The following is a 15574-nucleotide window of genomic DNA, read 5'->3' as shown; positions in this document are numbered from 1 at the left end:
TAGGTCAATACACCGATCCTCGGTAAAATAATGGACATCAACTGTTCAACTCATTATGGATATTGTAAAATAGTTACTTTGCATGGCAAAAGAACTTGAAGGATTTCGATTAATAAATGTTTATATAACCTGAGGCACGAAGGTAAACTAAGTCACCGAGTAGAATGCTGGCTTTAGTGTTAATCTTAAACCCCCGCTTTCACCCTAGCCTCAGCTTCCTCCACATAAACAGAAATGTGGCTCACCAAACAATAGCAGTTGGATATAGCAGATAATTAATGCGCAATAAACTAACCAATTGCAACAACCGCTACCCAAGTCATTCAAATTCCAACGCATTCATGTATGTCTAAAAACGTTTAGTTTGAGAAATGAACGGACCTTGTCCGTTTGGACACTCGTGGGTGAACTAGATCCCTCTGATCCGCGGGATGGAACATACATGCCATTCCTTACCTTCATAGTCTAAACTGAAGCAGAACTGGACATACACGAACAGAGACACTACCAGCCATGTGTCCATATTCACGCACGGGACACCCTTCAGCATCTTTGGAAAGTATAAGAACATTTCCATCGCATTCAAACTTTCCAAAGACCCGCCTACTGCTCCAGAAACGAGAGGATTTTCCTCCGTCCGAATGGATCCTAATCGAATCTGGCCTGAGCCTCGGCATGCAGCCCGGGCGTCACAGCTGAGTGAAGCAACACTGAACTATAGCCCCTGCAACCCATTCAAACAAATAATTAGAAAATAAAACAAAGTGACTCAGAATAGCTTACGCATTTAGGTCTAGTTGCCAGTGTTGCTGGGGAAGTAGCCTACATTCCCCAACTTGAAAGAAAAATAAAAGCCCAACCAAATAAAAGCATCTCAAACACCTAAATGATACATCAATGCTGGACATACAGTATACACAAACACACATACACCCCACTGGGCACAGACATCATTTCAACATCCATTTGGTTGAGTTGTCAACTAACGTGAATTCAACGTGAAATCAACATTTAAAAAATGCACCAAGTCATTGGATTTAGGTGAAAAGAAAAAGAGGAAAAAGAGGAAATTCCCTTAAGTTGGTTAAATTTTGCAAATCCAATCAGTTTCCCACGTTGATTCAACATCACATTGAATTGTTTTGTTGACATGACATGGAAACAATGTTGATTCAGACAGTTTTTGCCCAGTGGGATATGGCCTTGGCTCCCTGCCAGTTCTCTCTAGTGTTGTTAGGGGTTTCTCCACATTAAGGTGTTAAAGTGCTCCTTGTCTTCAGAGGAAACAGGAGAACGGAGTGTGAGCCAAACAGAGCTTCTGTGCAGCCGCCTCTATAATAACAATAACACCCAACCAGGCTGAACTAGGCTGTGAAGCGCCCAATCAGCTCACAGAAGGCCACACCAGGCCAAAGCACCCATGTTACTTATGAGTGTGTGTTTGTGTGTGTGTGTGTGTGTGTGTGTGTGTGTGTGTGTGTGTGTGTGTGTGTGTGTGTGTGTGTGTGTGTGTGTGTGTGTGTGTGTGTGTGTGTGAATGTGTTTGTTTCTTCTACATGTAGTACTGCAGAAATTTATGTTTTAGATTCCAGCAGTGGATCACGTCTTCTGCTGGCTCCAAGTGTCTTTCCAGACAATCATAGTACATTCATCCATAATTAGGGTATAATAACAGTATACTAACTCTACAGGTTAATCATACCCTATAACCTATTTTACTGTCTATATAAAGTGTCTTTGGAAGGTATTCAGACTCTTTGATTTTTTCCACATTTTGTTACATTACAGCCTTATTCTAAAATGGATTAAATAAAAACATTTCCTCAGCAATCTACACACAATACCCCATAACGACAAAGCGAAATTAGATTTTTAGACACTTTTACAAACGTATTCAAAATAAAAAACAGATACCTTATTTACATAAGTATTCAGACCCTTTTCTATGAGACTCGAAATTGAGCTCAGGTGCATCCTGTTTCTACAATTGATTGGAGGCCACCTGTGGTAAATTCAAATGATTGGACATGATTTGGAAAGGCACACACCTGTCTATATAAGGTCCCACAGTTGACTGTGCATGTCAGAGCAAAAACCAAGCCACGAGGTTGAAGGAATTGTCCGTAGAGCGCAGAGACAGGATTGTGTTGAGACACAGATCAAGGGAAGGGTACTAAAACATTTCTGCAGCATTGAAGGTCATCAAGAACACAGTGGCCTCCATCATTCTAAAATGGAAGAAGTTTTTCCAGAAGGACAACCATCTCTGCAACACTCCACCAAGCAGGCCTTTACGGAAGAGTGGCCAGACAGAAGCCACTCCTCAGTAAAAGGCACATGACAGCCCGCTTGGAGTTTGCCAAAAAGCACCTAAAGACTCTCAGGCCATGAGAAACTAAATTCTCTGTTCTGATGAAACCAAGATTGAACTCTTTGGCCTGAATGCCAAGCGTCACGTCTGGAGGAAACCTGGCACCATCCCTATGGTGAAGCATATTGGTGGCAGCATCATGCAGTGAGGATGTTTTTTCAGTGGCAGGGACTGGGAGACTAGTCAGGATCGAGGTAAAGATGAACTGAACAAAGTACAGAGAGATCGTTGATGAAAACCTGCTCCAGAGCGCTCAGGACCTCAGACTGGGGCGAAAGGTCACCTTCCAACAGGACAATGACCCTAAGCACACAGCCAAGACAACGCAAGAGGTGCTTCAACAAAGTACTGAGTAAAGGGTCTGAATACTTATGTAAATGTGATATTTACATCTATTTATTTTTAATAAATTACAACAGACCATATAGCACGGGTATGACACAACATAACTTTTTACTGCTCTAATTACATTGTTTATAATAGTTTATAATTAACCAGTTTATAATAGCAATAAGGCACTTCTGGGGTTTGTGATATATGGCCAATATACCATGGCTAAGGGCTGTATACAGGCACTCTGCGTTGCGTCGTCCCTAAGAACACCCCTTAGCCGTGATATATTGGCCATATATTTAAATATCTTACTATATATATTTTACTGTATTTTATTTATTTTACTACAGTATATATATTTCCCTAGATTACATCACACAGTGGATTCTTTAAAGAATACATTTTTAATCCTAACTCATGAGTCCTATGAAGTTATCTAAATTGCTCTTTATTTTATGAAAAATATTTACATATTACAATTCAGTTCATTAGTGTATGAGTACACTCAGTGAATTACCTTACGATACATTACAGCACACATACTGTGTCAATTATATGCATAGGTATTGATTAAATAAAATAGATTTTTCACAGGGACAGGCTGTATGAGTGCCTGTATTTAAAATATGGAGCAATGTTGTTTGTAAAGATGTTTTGGCAATGAACTACACATGAGATGATATTTAAGAAATAAATATATCTAAGAAATACTATTGACATCTGCTTGGCCCTGTTTGCGTCAGGCAGGCTAAATGACAAGATGTTACCTCTAATACCTCATGATCTATGCCAAAGGTCATACACTGTATCACATTTTTACAACAGTCAGGTCAAGGCATTCAATATTAGGTGCACAAGAACAAACTATGTATTCATGAGAATAAAAATATACAGTTTGTGCAAAAAAAATTCTCAATAAATAAATACATATAATTTTTGTTGTTGTGGGGGGGGGGGGGTCACAACTGTGGATAAGTGACATAATAGAAAGTACAAGCACACATCCACACAGAGGTTCTCAAACACCTGTACTGTGTTAGTCTTATGACTCAGGTTTCTCAGGTCCAGAATCCTTCCAGCCACTGTTATCAGGCAGGTTTGGGCTCGGACCCATAAAGGATTTGGAACCATTGAGGTCCAGAATGTCTCACTTCAGCTCCAGGTACTGGGGTAAGACATTATTCCAGAACTGTTGGGATTCTTGGGGACTTTTGGCCTGTTTTCCCCCTGTGGTCCTCTGTTTGGTACGGGCTGCTGGTTTGGGTTTCTCCCTCGGGGGATCTTCAATCCCTTTCCTGCTGGGGGGAGCTGCTTTAGGTGGTACGCTTTGTGAGCCTTTCTTTTTCCCCTTTGCAGATTTTATCTCTTCCTCCTCTTCTTCCTGTTCTTCCTCCTCTTCCTCTCCCTCCTCATCTTTCTCTTCCTCTCCCTCCTCATCTTCTTCCTCCACCTCTTCTCCTTCTTTACTATCTTTCTCTTCCTCTCCCTCCTCATCTTCTTCCTCCACCTCTTCTCCTTCTTTACTATCTTTCTCTTCCTCTCCCTCCTCATCTTCTTCCTCCTCCTCTTCTCCTTCTTTACTATCTTTCTCTTCCTCTCCCTCCTCATCTTCTTCCTCCACCTCTTCTCCTTCTTTACTATCTTTCTCTTCCTCTCCCTCCTCATCTTCTTCCTCCTCTTCTTCTCCTGCCTCTTCATCTTCTTCCTCTCCCGTTTCCTCCACCTCCATCTCAACTTTCTGTTCCCCTGCAGCTTCTTCTTCTAATTCACCATCAATTTCTTTATTTTCTTTCCATTCTTTTTCATCTCCCTTCTCCTCCCCCCTTTTTCCACCCTCCTCTCCCTCTGTGTCTTTTCCACCTACTTCCTGTCTATCTTTTTCTTCTTCCTTCTCTTCCTCCTCTTGCTTCTCCCTTTCCTCTTCTTGTTTGTTCGCTTCCTCCTCTCTCACTTCTATTTCCTCTTTCTCATCTTCCTGTTTTTCACCATCTTCCTCCTCTTCCCCTTCTCCCTCCTCCCCTTCTCCTTTATCATCTTCTTCTTCCCCCTCATCTTCTTCTCCCTCCTCTTCCTCACATTTTTCATCTTCAAGTTCCTCCTCTCCACTAGCATATTCCTCCTCTTCCTCATCTTCCTCTCCTCCCTCCTCTTCCTCCTCGCCCTCTTCGACTTCACCGTTCTCCTCTTCACCTTCATTTTCATCCTCTTCTTCCTCACCCTCAACTGCTTCCTCTTCTTCTTCTCCTACATCTCCACTTTCTGCTCCATTTTCCTCATCGTCATCCTCTTCTCCCTCCTCCTCACTTACACTTGCCTCCTCCTCCTCTTCTTCACTTTCACAACCTTCCTTATCTTCTCCCTCTCCTTCCTCATCTGTTCCACTCTCTCCCTGTCCTTCCTCCTCTCCTGACTCAGTAGCTTTACTTTCTTCACTCTCTGCTTCTTCTGCTTGTTCATCTTCCTCCTCTTTTGCTGATCCCTCACTCTTGCTCTCAGCCTCACTTCCTGATTCATCACCACCCTCCTCCTTGTCCTCTCTGTTTTCATCCCCACTCTCTTCATCACTGGACTCTTCTTCACTCTTATCCTCCTCTTCCCCCTCTCCACTTGTCCCAGAACCACTCTCTCCCTCCTCTCCTTCCCCATCACTTTTCTCCTCTCCCTCCTCCTCTAGGCTTGCCTCAGAATCACTCTCTTTGCTCTCCTCCCCCTCAGAATCACTCTCTTTGCTCTCCTCCCCCTCTCCTGTCCCCTCAGAATCACTCTCTTTGCTCTCCTCCCCCTCTCCTGTCCCCTCCGAATCACTCTCTTTGCTCTCCTCCCCCTCTCCTGTCCCCTGAGAATCACTCTCTTTGCTCTCCTCCCCCTCTCCTGTCCCCTGAGAATCACTCTCTTTGCTCTCCTCCCCCTCTCCTGTCCCCTGAGAATCACTCTCTTTGCTCTCCTCGCCCTCTGCTGTCCCCTGAGAATCACTCTCTTTGCTCTCCTCCCCCTCTCCTGTCCCCTGAGAATCACTCTCTTTGCTTTCCTCCCCCTCTCCTGTCCCCTCAGAATCACTCTCTTTGCTCTCCTCCCACTCTCCTGTCCCCTGAGAATCACTCTCTTTGCTCTCCTCCCCCTCTCCTGTCCCCTCAGAATCACTCTCTTTGCTCTCCTCCCCCTCTCCTGTCCCCTCAGAATCACTCTCTTTGCTCTCCTCCCCCTCTCCTGTCCCCTCAGAATCACTCTCTTTGCTCTCCTCCCCCTCGGCGCCCTGGCTCTCTTCACTCTTCTCTTCTCTATCCTCCTCTCCTTCTCTGCTAGCCACAGAATCACTGTCTTCTGCTTCTCCCCCTTCGTTCTGTTCACTGCTCTCTTCCAGACCCTTACTACTCCTGTCATCCTCTTCCTCCTCTTCTTCTTCCAGACCCTCACTACTCCTGTCATCCTCCTCTCCCTGTCTCTTTGTGAAATCTTCATGTTCATCATCCTCATCCTCTGACCTTTGACCTCTACTAGTGTTCTCATCGTCGTCAACCTCGGCCTGACCTCCCGACCTGTCACTAGCATCCTCTGTGGTGTCTGGGTTCTTCTCAGAACTCCTGCTCCCTGCTTCCTGATCAGAATTCCTGAGAACACTGATGCAGATGGAGGTCCTGTTTCTTTGCGCTACTGCACTGGGATCTGATGTTGAAGAGGAGGAGGCGGAAGGCTGGGTGTTGGCGCTCTGTTTGGTGAACCTCTCTACCCAGCTGGACCGCCGAGGAGGGATAGAAGTGGCTGTGTCACTCTCTGACTGAAACCCCCTCACACTTGTCACCGCCTCACTCAAGACCCCCATGGCTACGCCTGCCACCCCCACGGCTGGAAGGAGAGAGGCTGCATCGCTGAGAAATCCTCCCCAGCCAGGCTCCCCCTCCTGGGATTCACCAATGGTATCTTCCCCTGGGACCTCCACTCTATCTTTGACCTGTGAGACAGCCAGTGGCTCTCTAAGCTCAGACTTCGCTGACTTCTTATCCCAAGCATTTTGAGGCATTGCATCTGATAATGACAGTGATGCGGATGGTGATTTGGCCTTTGAGGTAGGTTCTACTAAGATTGGTTGGCTGGAAACCTCTGTTGGCTTGCTTTTCAGTTTCACCGGGGTTGCATTCAACTCAGTTAATTTAGCTTTAACCTCTTCAGGTTCATTCACCTCTTTTGCCTTCCTTTGTCCCTGTATTGGAGTGTTTTTACCTTCAGATGTCTTATCTACTACCTCCTTAGGAATCCTCTTTACATTCAAAGGAGTGTTTTTACCTTCAGATGTCTTATCTACTACCTCCTTAGGAATCCTCTTTACACTCAAAGGAGTGCTTTCAGCCACAGTTTTACTTGGAATTGGCTCCTTTTCCACAGGTTGACCTTTAACTTTGACTGTAGAGGATTTGGCCTCTTGAATGTTACTTTTCACGGGGGTGGATTTGACCTCTAATTGTTTACCTTTAACTTTGACTGGAGCGGACTTGACCCCTTGAAGTGGTTTATTTTGAACTTCAATAGTTTTAGTATCTTCCTCTGCAATTTTTGATTTCTTGTCTTTGGACTCCAAACTTTTTGTTTTGATGGGAGTGCTGGTCGCCTCGGCCTCCTTACTTCTGATCTTTACAGGGCCTTTACCTTTCACCTCTGTACCTTTATTCACCTCAGACAGCTTGCTTTGACCATGCTTTGGAGTGCTGGGTTTAGACACAGATATCTGGATCTGACTCTGTTTAGGAGTGCTGGGTTTAGACACAGATAACTGGATCTGACTCTGTTTAGGAGTGCTAGGTTTCGACACAGATAACTGGATCTGACTCTGTTTAGGAGTGCTGGGTTTAGACACAGATAACTTGCTTTGTTTCCTTGCAGGTGTATTTAGCTTAGACTCTGCTTTACCTGTACTTTGAAGATTGCTCTCTAGTTTACTGGTTTTCACTTTAAGGCCAGCCTTTTCTGATGTCAAAGTGATGTTCTCCTTGCCCCTGGCTGGGGTTTGGGGGGTCTGAGGGGTCTTTAGTGGTTTGGGACTCTTTGTGGGCATGGCCTCTGCCTTCAACGAATTCAAACTGGAACCTCTCTGGAGCTCGGTGGGAAGGGCTTCATGGGAAGGTAGCTCCTCCTTCCTGTTGGTCAGGGTTTGTTCAACCTTCCTCTCTGCCTCCTTCACAGCTCTCCAAAGAACCCTACCCTTTTTATGTCCCTGGAGAGATGAGAAAGAGACAAGGAGAGAGAGAAAAAGAGAGGAGGTGGCAGAGAGAGAGAGAGAGAGAGAGAGAGAGAGAGAGAGAGAATTAAAAGAAAGAGAGAGGAGGGTAACGTTTTGCAAAGAGAGAGAATATTCAGAGAGTAGAGGAAGAAAGAGAGAGAGGAGAGTAACATTTTGCAAAGAGAGAGAATATTCAGAGGGTAAGGAAGAAAGAGAGAAGGATTTGAAACAGGAAGAGAATACAGTAAAGAGAATATTCAGAGGGTAAGGATTTGAAACAGGAAGAGAATACAGTAAAGAGAATACAGTAAAGAGAATACAGTAAAGAGAATACAGTAAAGAGAATACAGTAAAGAGAATACAGTAAAGAGAATATTCAGAGGGTAAGGATTTGAAACAGGAAGAGAATACAGTAAAGAGAATACAGTAAAGAGAATACAGTAAAGAGAATACAGTAAAGAGAATACAGTAAAGAGAATACAGTAAAGAGAATACAGTAAAGTGTAAAGCAGAATAAAGGAGCCAAATGTACAGTGAAATAAAGGAGAAAGGAAGACAGACATGTAGATGCCAGTCCTTCTTTCCTGCCCCTTATAGTAAATACACTAACATACCTTATCCTTCTGCTCTGCAGAGGTAGTCCCAGTCTCATCGCCAGAATCTCCTCTCGATAGTGATACCTGCCTCAAAGAGAACGGGACACAAGTCTCACAACCAAACTCAACATCCCATTTAACTATGTTGAGATACGTTAATAACCTACATACAAGCTCTTACATGAAACAACTATAAAGGGTTACAACACAAAAGCCAGAACCTTCCTTCCATCAGGAATGTAAACAAGTGTGGGTAGTCAGCTTTCCTGCAGGCAAACATGAGCCTGTATAAGAACTGCATAACAGAATAAAAATCAGAGGCTGGTAGGAAGAACTACGACAAGTGACGATGAAATTCATCTATTTGTTCCCCCCATCCCTGCTGGAAATAAATTATAATCCAAGTTAATGAGAGGGTATTGAGGTGTTATGCAAAAGCAGACCGATTCGCTCATTGCCACGGCAACCTTTATTAGAAGCCTTTCCATTCAGTCCATTAACACATCCACCTTCATCATCGGGTGCCAAACTCCTCACGTATTACACCTCAGAGAGTCTCTATGGAATGGATGAAACACGTATGCACGTACAGTATACACACAGGCTCATAGCACACAAGACACCCTAGCGGTTCTGTGTATAGAATGAACTAAAGTGCATGGGAGAGGCAGCACAACAAAAATAAATGCCTGGTCTTCCCAGCATTGGTCTTCCCAGCATCATGTGTTTTTCTATCTGCTTTCTCTCCTCCATGTCGGGTTGTTCACACTGCTGGGTTTCACTGTGTGCTGCAACAAGAGTAGGCCGATGAAGACCACGATGAAGATGTTGAAAACGTTGTGCATGTATCAGTAAAAACAGTGTTGGGATACTCCCTCACAGTCTCCCTCAGCAGGAGTCATGGAAAGATGGGCGTGAAGTGTGTCGACATCCCAGTCACGTCAACACTACGGATTAGCTATGAGCCAGGAGGAGTGTGTGTGTGTGTGTGTGTGTGTGTGTGTGTGTGTGTGTGTGTGTGTGTGTGTGTGTGTGTGTGTGTGTAATTACGTGTGTGTATGTTCATGAGAAGAATGGCGGCAGGGACAGCGATTAAACTCAAACCCATTTGCACTGAAGCTGCAACAGGAGATTTAAGACATGTGTTCTTGGAAAAGCAAATGAGCAGGAGACAGACGGAGAGACAGACGGAGAGACAGACGGAGAGACAGACGCAGAGACAGATGGAGAGACAGACGGAGAGACAGACGCAGAGACAGACGCAGAGACAGACGGAGAGACAGACGCAGAGACAGACGCAGAGACAGACGCAGAGACAGACGCAGAGACAGACGGAGAGACAGACGCAGAGACAAACGCAGAGACAAACGCAGAGACAGACAGAGACAGACGCAGAGACAGACGCAGAGACAGACAGAGAGACAGACGCAGAGACAGACGCAGAGACAGACGCAGAGACAGACGGAGAGACAGACGCAGAGACAGACGCAGAGACAGACGGAGAGACAGACGCAGAGACAGACGCAGAGACAGACGGAGAGACAGACGCAGAGACAGACGGAGAGACAGACACAGAGACAGACGCAGAGACAGGCGCAGAGACAGACGGAGAGACAGACGCAGAGACAGACGCAGGGACAGACGCAGAGACAGACGCAGAGACAGACGTAGAGACAGACGCAGAGACAGACGGAGAGACAGACGGAGAGACAGACGCAGAGACAGACGGAGAGACAGACGCAGAGACAGACGGAGAGACAGACGCAGAGACAGACGGAGAGACAGACGCAGAGACAGACGCAGAGACAGACGGAGAGACAGACGGAGAGACAGACGCAGAGACAGACGCAGAGACAGACGGAGAGACAGACACAGAGACAGACGCAGAGACAGGCGCAGAGACAGACGGAGAGACAGACGCAGAGACAGACGCAGGGACAGACGCAGAGACAGACGCAGAGACAGACGTAGAGACAGACGCAGAGACAGACGGAGAGACAGACGGAGAGACAGACGCAGAGACAGACGGAGAGACAGACGCAGAGACAGACGGAGAGACAGACGCAGAGACAGACGGAGAGACAGACGCAGAGACAGACGCAGAGACAGACGCAGAGACAGACGTAGAGACAGACGCAGAGACAGACGGAGAGACAGACGGAGAGACAGACGCAGAGACAGACGGAGAGACAGACGCAGAGACAGACGGAGAGACAGACGCAGAGACAGACGGAGAGACAGACGCAGAGACAGACGCAGAGACAGACGGAGAGACAGACGCAGAGACAGACGCAGAGACAGACGGAGAGACAGACGCAGAGACAGACGCAGAGACAGACGCAGAGACAGACAGAGAGACAGATGAAGAGAGACAGAGGGAGAGATGGATGGAGAGACAGACGGAGAGACAGACGACTGCGTGGTTGAGCACGACTCCAACACCATCATTAAGTTTGCTGATGACAACGGTGGTAGACCTGATCACTGACAACGATGAGACAGCCTATAGGGAGGAGGTCAGAGACCTGGCAGTGTGGTGCCAGGACAACAACCTCTCCCTCAATAAGGCAAGACAAAGCAGATGATCGTGGACTACAGGAAAAGGAGGGCCGAACACACCCCCATTCACAAGAAATAGGCTTTGATTATGTTTTACTGGTAAATGCCAACAAAATACCTTTTGGTCAGTGTGGTTTGTGAGTGTGTGTGTAACCTTTATTTAACTAGGCAAGTCAGTTAAGAACAAATTCTTATTTACGATTACGGAAGTTACAGCTTGGTCGCAAGCATACTTCCAAAGTTGTGGCAAAATGGTTTAAGGACAACAGGGTCAAGGTATTGGAGTGGCCATCAAACCTGACTCCATTACACCAGCTCTGTCAGGAGGAATGGGACAAAATTCACCCAACTTATTGTGGGAAGCTTGTGGAATGATACCCAAAACGTTTGACCCAAGTTAAACAATTTAAAAGCAATGCTACCAAATACTAATTGAGTGTATGTAAACGTGCGTGTAAGGAAATGTAAGGTCATTTCACGTGAAGGCGCATGTGACAAGTAAAATGTGATTTGATTTGAATAAGCAGGAATCCGGAATCCTCCAACCAAGATTTCTAGAAAACCTGATATTTTTGGGGAAGTTACTGTAACTTTACAACCTAGACCAAAGTAATGAGCCATTCTGATCATAGGCCAAAGTCATGGAGCCCACATACCTGACCATAGCAAGACAGCAAACCTAATACACATACAGATCTATAACACATACAGATCTATAACCCATACAGATCTATAACACATACAGATCTACAACACATACAGATCTATAACACCTACAGATCTATAACCCATACAGATCTATAACCCATACAGATCTATAACACATACAGATCTATGACACATACAGATCTATAACACATACAGATCTATAACACATAACACATACAGATCTATAACACATACAGATCTATAACACATACAGATCTATAACACATACAGATCTATAACACATACAGATCTATAACCCATACAGATCTATAACCCATACAGATCTATAACCCATACAGATATATAACACATACAGATCTATAACACATAACACATACAGATCTATAACACATACAGATCTATAACCCATACAGATCTATAACCCATACAGATCTATAACCCATACAGAACTATAACCCATACAGATCTATAACACATACAGATCTATGACACATACAGATCTATAACACATACAGATCTATAACAGATACAGATCTATAACAGATACAGATCTATAACACATACAGATCTATAACACATACAGATCTATGACACATACAGATCTATAACACATACAGATCTATAACACATACAGATCTATAACACATAACACATACAGATCTATAACACATACAGATCTATAACACATACAGATCTATGACACATACAGATCTATAACACATTCAGATCTATGACACATACAGATCTATAACACATACAGATCTATAACACATAACACATACAGATCTATAACACATACAGATCTATGACACATACAGATCTATAAAACATAACACATACAGATCTATAACACATAACACATACAGATCTATAACACATACAGATCTATAACACATACAGATCTATGACACATACAGATCTATAACACATAACACATACAGATCTATAACACATACAGATCTATAACACATACAGATCTATAACACATAACACATACAGATCTATGACACATACAGATCTATAACACATAACACATACAGATCTATGACACATACAGATCTATAACACATAACACATACAGATCTATAACACATAACACATACAGATCTATAACACATACAGATCTATAACACATACAGAGCTATAACACATACAGATCTATAACACATAACACATACAGATCTATAACACATACATATCTATAACACATACAGATCTATGACACATACAGATCTATGACACATACAGATCTATAACCAATACAGATCTATAACCCATACAGATCTATAACACATACAGATCTATAACACATACAGATCTATAACAGATACAGATCTATAACACATAACACATACAGATCTATAACACATAACACATACAGATCTATAACACATACATATCTACAACACATACAGATCTATGACACATACAGATCTATGACACATACAGATCTATAACCAATACAGATCTATAACCCATACAGATCTATAACACATACAGATCTATAACACATACAGATCTATAACAGATACACTGCCTTCAGAAAGTTTTCACACTCCTTGACTTTTTCCACATGTTGTTGCGTTACAGCCTGAATTTAAAAAGTGTCCGAATGGAATTATGTTTTTAGAAATGTTGACAAATGAATAAAAAGTCAATAAATATTCAACCCCTTAGAGGCAAGCCTAAATAAGTTCAGGATCAAAAATGTGCTTAACAAGTCACATAATATGTTGCATGGACTCTGTGTGCCATAAAAGTATTTAACATGATCTTTGAATGACTAGCTCATCTCTGTACCCCATACCTTTCATGTCTACTCCCGCTCCACCGCTCGACATCGGCGGTTTACTAACCACCGGTCCTGGCCACCCATCATTACGCACACCTGCGCCCCATCGTTACGCACACCTGCGCCCCATCGTTACGCACACCTGCGCCCCATCGTTACGCACACCTGCGCCTCATCGTTACGCACACCTGCGCCTCATCGTTACGCACACCTGCGCCTCATCGTTACGCACACCTGCGCCTCATCGTTACGCACACCTGCGCCTCATCGTTACGCACACCTGCGCCCCATCGTTACGCACACCTGCGCCCCATCGTTACGCACACCTGCGCCTCATCGTTACGCACACCTGCGCCTCATCGTTACGCACACCTGCGCCTCATCGTTACGCACACCTGCGCCCCATCGTTACGCACACCTGCGCCTCATCGTTACGCACACCTGCGCCTCATCGTTACGCACACCTGCGCCTCATCGTTACGCACACCTGCGCCTCATCGTTATGCACACCTGCGCCTCATCGTTATGCACACCTGCGCCTCATCGTTACGCACACCTGCGCATCATCGTTACGCACACCTGCGCCTCATCGTTACGCACACCTGCGCCTCATCATTACGCACACCTGCGCCTCATCATTAGGCACACCTGGACTTCATTACGTCCCCTTTATTTAGCCCTCTGTGTTCATCAGTCCTTAGGTGTTATTGATTGTCTCTCACGTTCAGTATACTTCCCATGTTTGTGCTTTTGTATCTGTTCCGTATTAAACTCACCTTCTGTACCTGCTCTCTGACTCCCGGGGTATACCTAACATTATCTGTTAGGTCCCTCAGTCGAGGACTGAATTTCAAACACAGCAAAGACCTGGGAGGTTTTTCCAATGCCTCGCTAAGACGGGATCTGATTGGTAGATGATTTTATATATATATATATATATATATATATATATATATATATATATTTTATTTTTATTTTTTTAAAGCAGACATTGAATATACACCCAGTCATTACAAAGATACAGGCATCCTTCCTAACTCAGTTGCCGGAGAGGAAGGAAACCACTCATGAATTTCACCATGAGGCCAATGGTGACTTTAAAACAGTTACAGAGTTTATTTATTTATTTTATTTTACTTTTATTTAACTAGGCAAGTCAGTTAAGAACAAATTCTTATTTTCAATGACGGCCTAGGAACAGGCAATAATTGAAAAACACATTTCTAAATATATTTTGCAGCGCACGAGACACGAGCGGTGTAATCAGCCTGTTAATGTATGTAAACTTCCAACTTCAACTCTGCCTTGTTCAGGGTCAGAATGACAGATTTTTACCTTGTCAGCTCAGGGATTCAATCTTGCAACCTTCCAGTTACTAGTCCAACACTCTAACCACTAGGCTAACTTGTGATAGGACAAAACTGAGGATAAATCAAAAACATTGTAGTTACTCTAAAATACTAACCTAAATGACAGAGTGGAAGGAAGCCTGTACAGAATAAAAATAAAAGTGGCAAAGAAATGAACTTTATGTTCTGAATAGAAAGTGTTCTGTTTGGGGCAAATCCAACACAACACATCACTGAGTACCACTCTTCATATTTTCAAACATGGTGGTGGCTGCAACATGTTATGGATATGCTTGTCATCGGCAAGGACCATAGAGTTTTTTTTTAGGATAAAAATAAATGGAATAGAGCTAAGTACAGGCAAAATCCTAGAGGAAAACCTGGTTCAGTCTGCTTTCCAACAGATACTGGGAAACAAATTGACCTTTCAGCAGGACAATAACCTGAGACAAAGTCAAATCTACACTGCTTACCAAGACGACATTGAATGAGTGGCCGAGTTACAGTTTTGACTTAAATTGGCTTAAATCTATGGCAAGACTTAAAAATGGCTGTCTAGCAATGATCAACAACCAACTTGACAGAGCTTGAAGAATTTAAAAAATAATATTGTGCAAATATTGTACAATCCAGGTGTGTAAAGCTCTTAGAGATTTACCCAGAAAGACTCACAGCTGTGATCGCTGTGAGTCT

At 43.8% G+C, this 15574-nt stretch overlaps 1 protein-coding gene and 1 pseudogene across 1 annotated transcript in view; both read right to left on the bottom strand.

Annotated features, from left to right (window-relative positions):
* The window catches only part of LOC139386052 (sushi-repeat-containing protein SRPX-like), a 40750-nt pseudogene extending 40186 nt beyond the window's left edge, over positions 1–564 (bottom strand).
* Positions 565–3851: 3287 nt separating this feature from the next.
* LOC139386043 (retinitis pigmentosa 1-like 1 protein) overlaps positions 3852–15574 on the bottom strand; it is a 34809-nt gene continuing 23086 nt past the window's right edge. The window contains exons 13-15 of the mRNA XM_071131458.1: positions 8531–8596; positions 4343–7910; positions 3852–4012 (exon numbers count right to left, since the gene is read on the bottom strand). Of these exons, the coding sequence (XP_070987559.1) occupies positions 3852–4012; positions 4343–7910; positions 8531–8596 (3795 nt within the window). The remainder of the gene's footprint in view (positions 4013–4342; positions 7911–8530; positions 8597–15574) is intronic.

The sequence above is a fragment of the Oncorhynchus clarkii genome, chromosome 3 (assembly GCF_045791955.1).
Source record: "Oncorhynchus clarkii lewisi isolate Uvic-CL-2024 chromosome 3, UVic_Ocla_1.0, whole genome shotgun sequence".
Lineage (NCBI taxonomy): Eukaryota > Metazoa > Chordata > Actinopteri > Salmoniformes > Salmonidae > Oncorhynchus > Oncorhynchus clarkii.
Note: the sequence above shows the minus strand (reverse complement) of the source record. Positions and strands in the feature narration are given on the sequence as shown.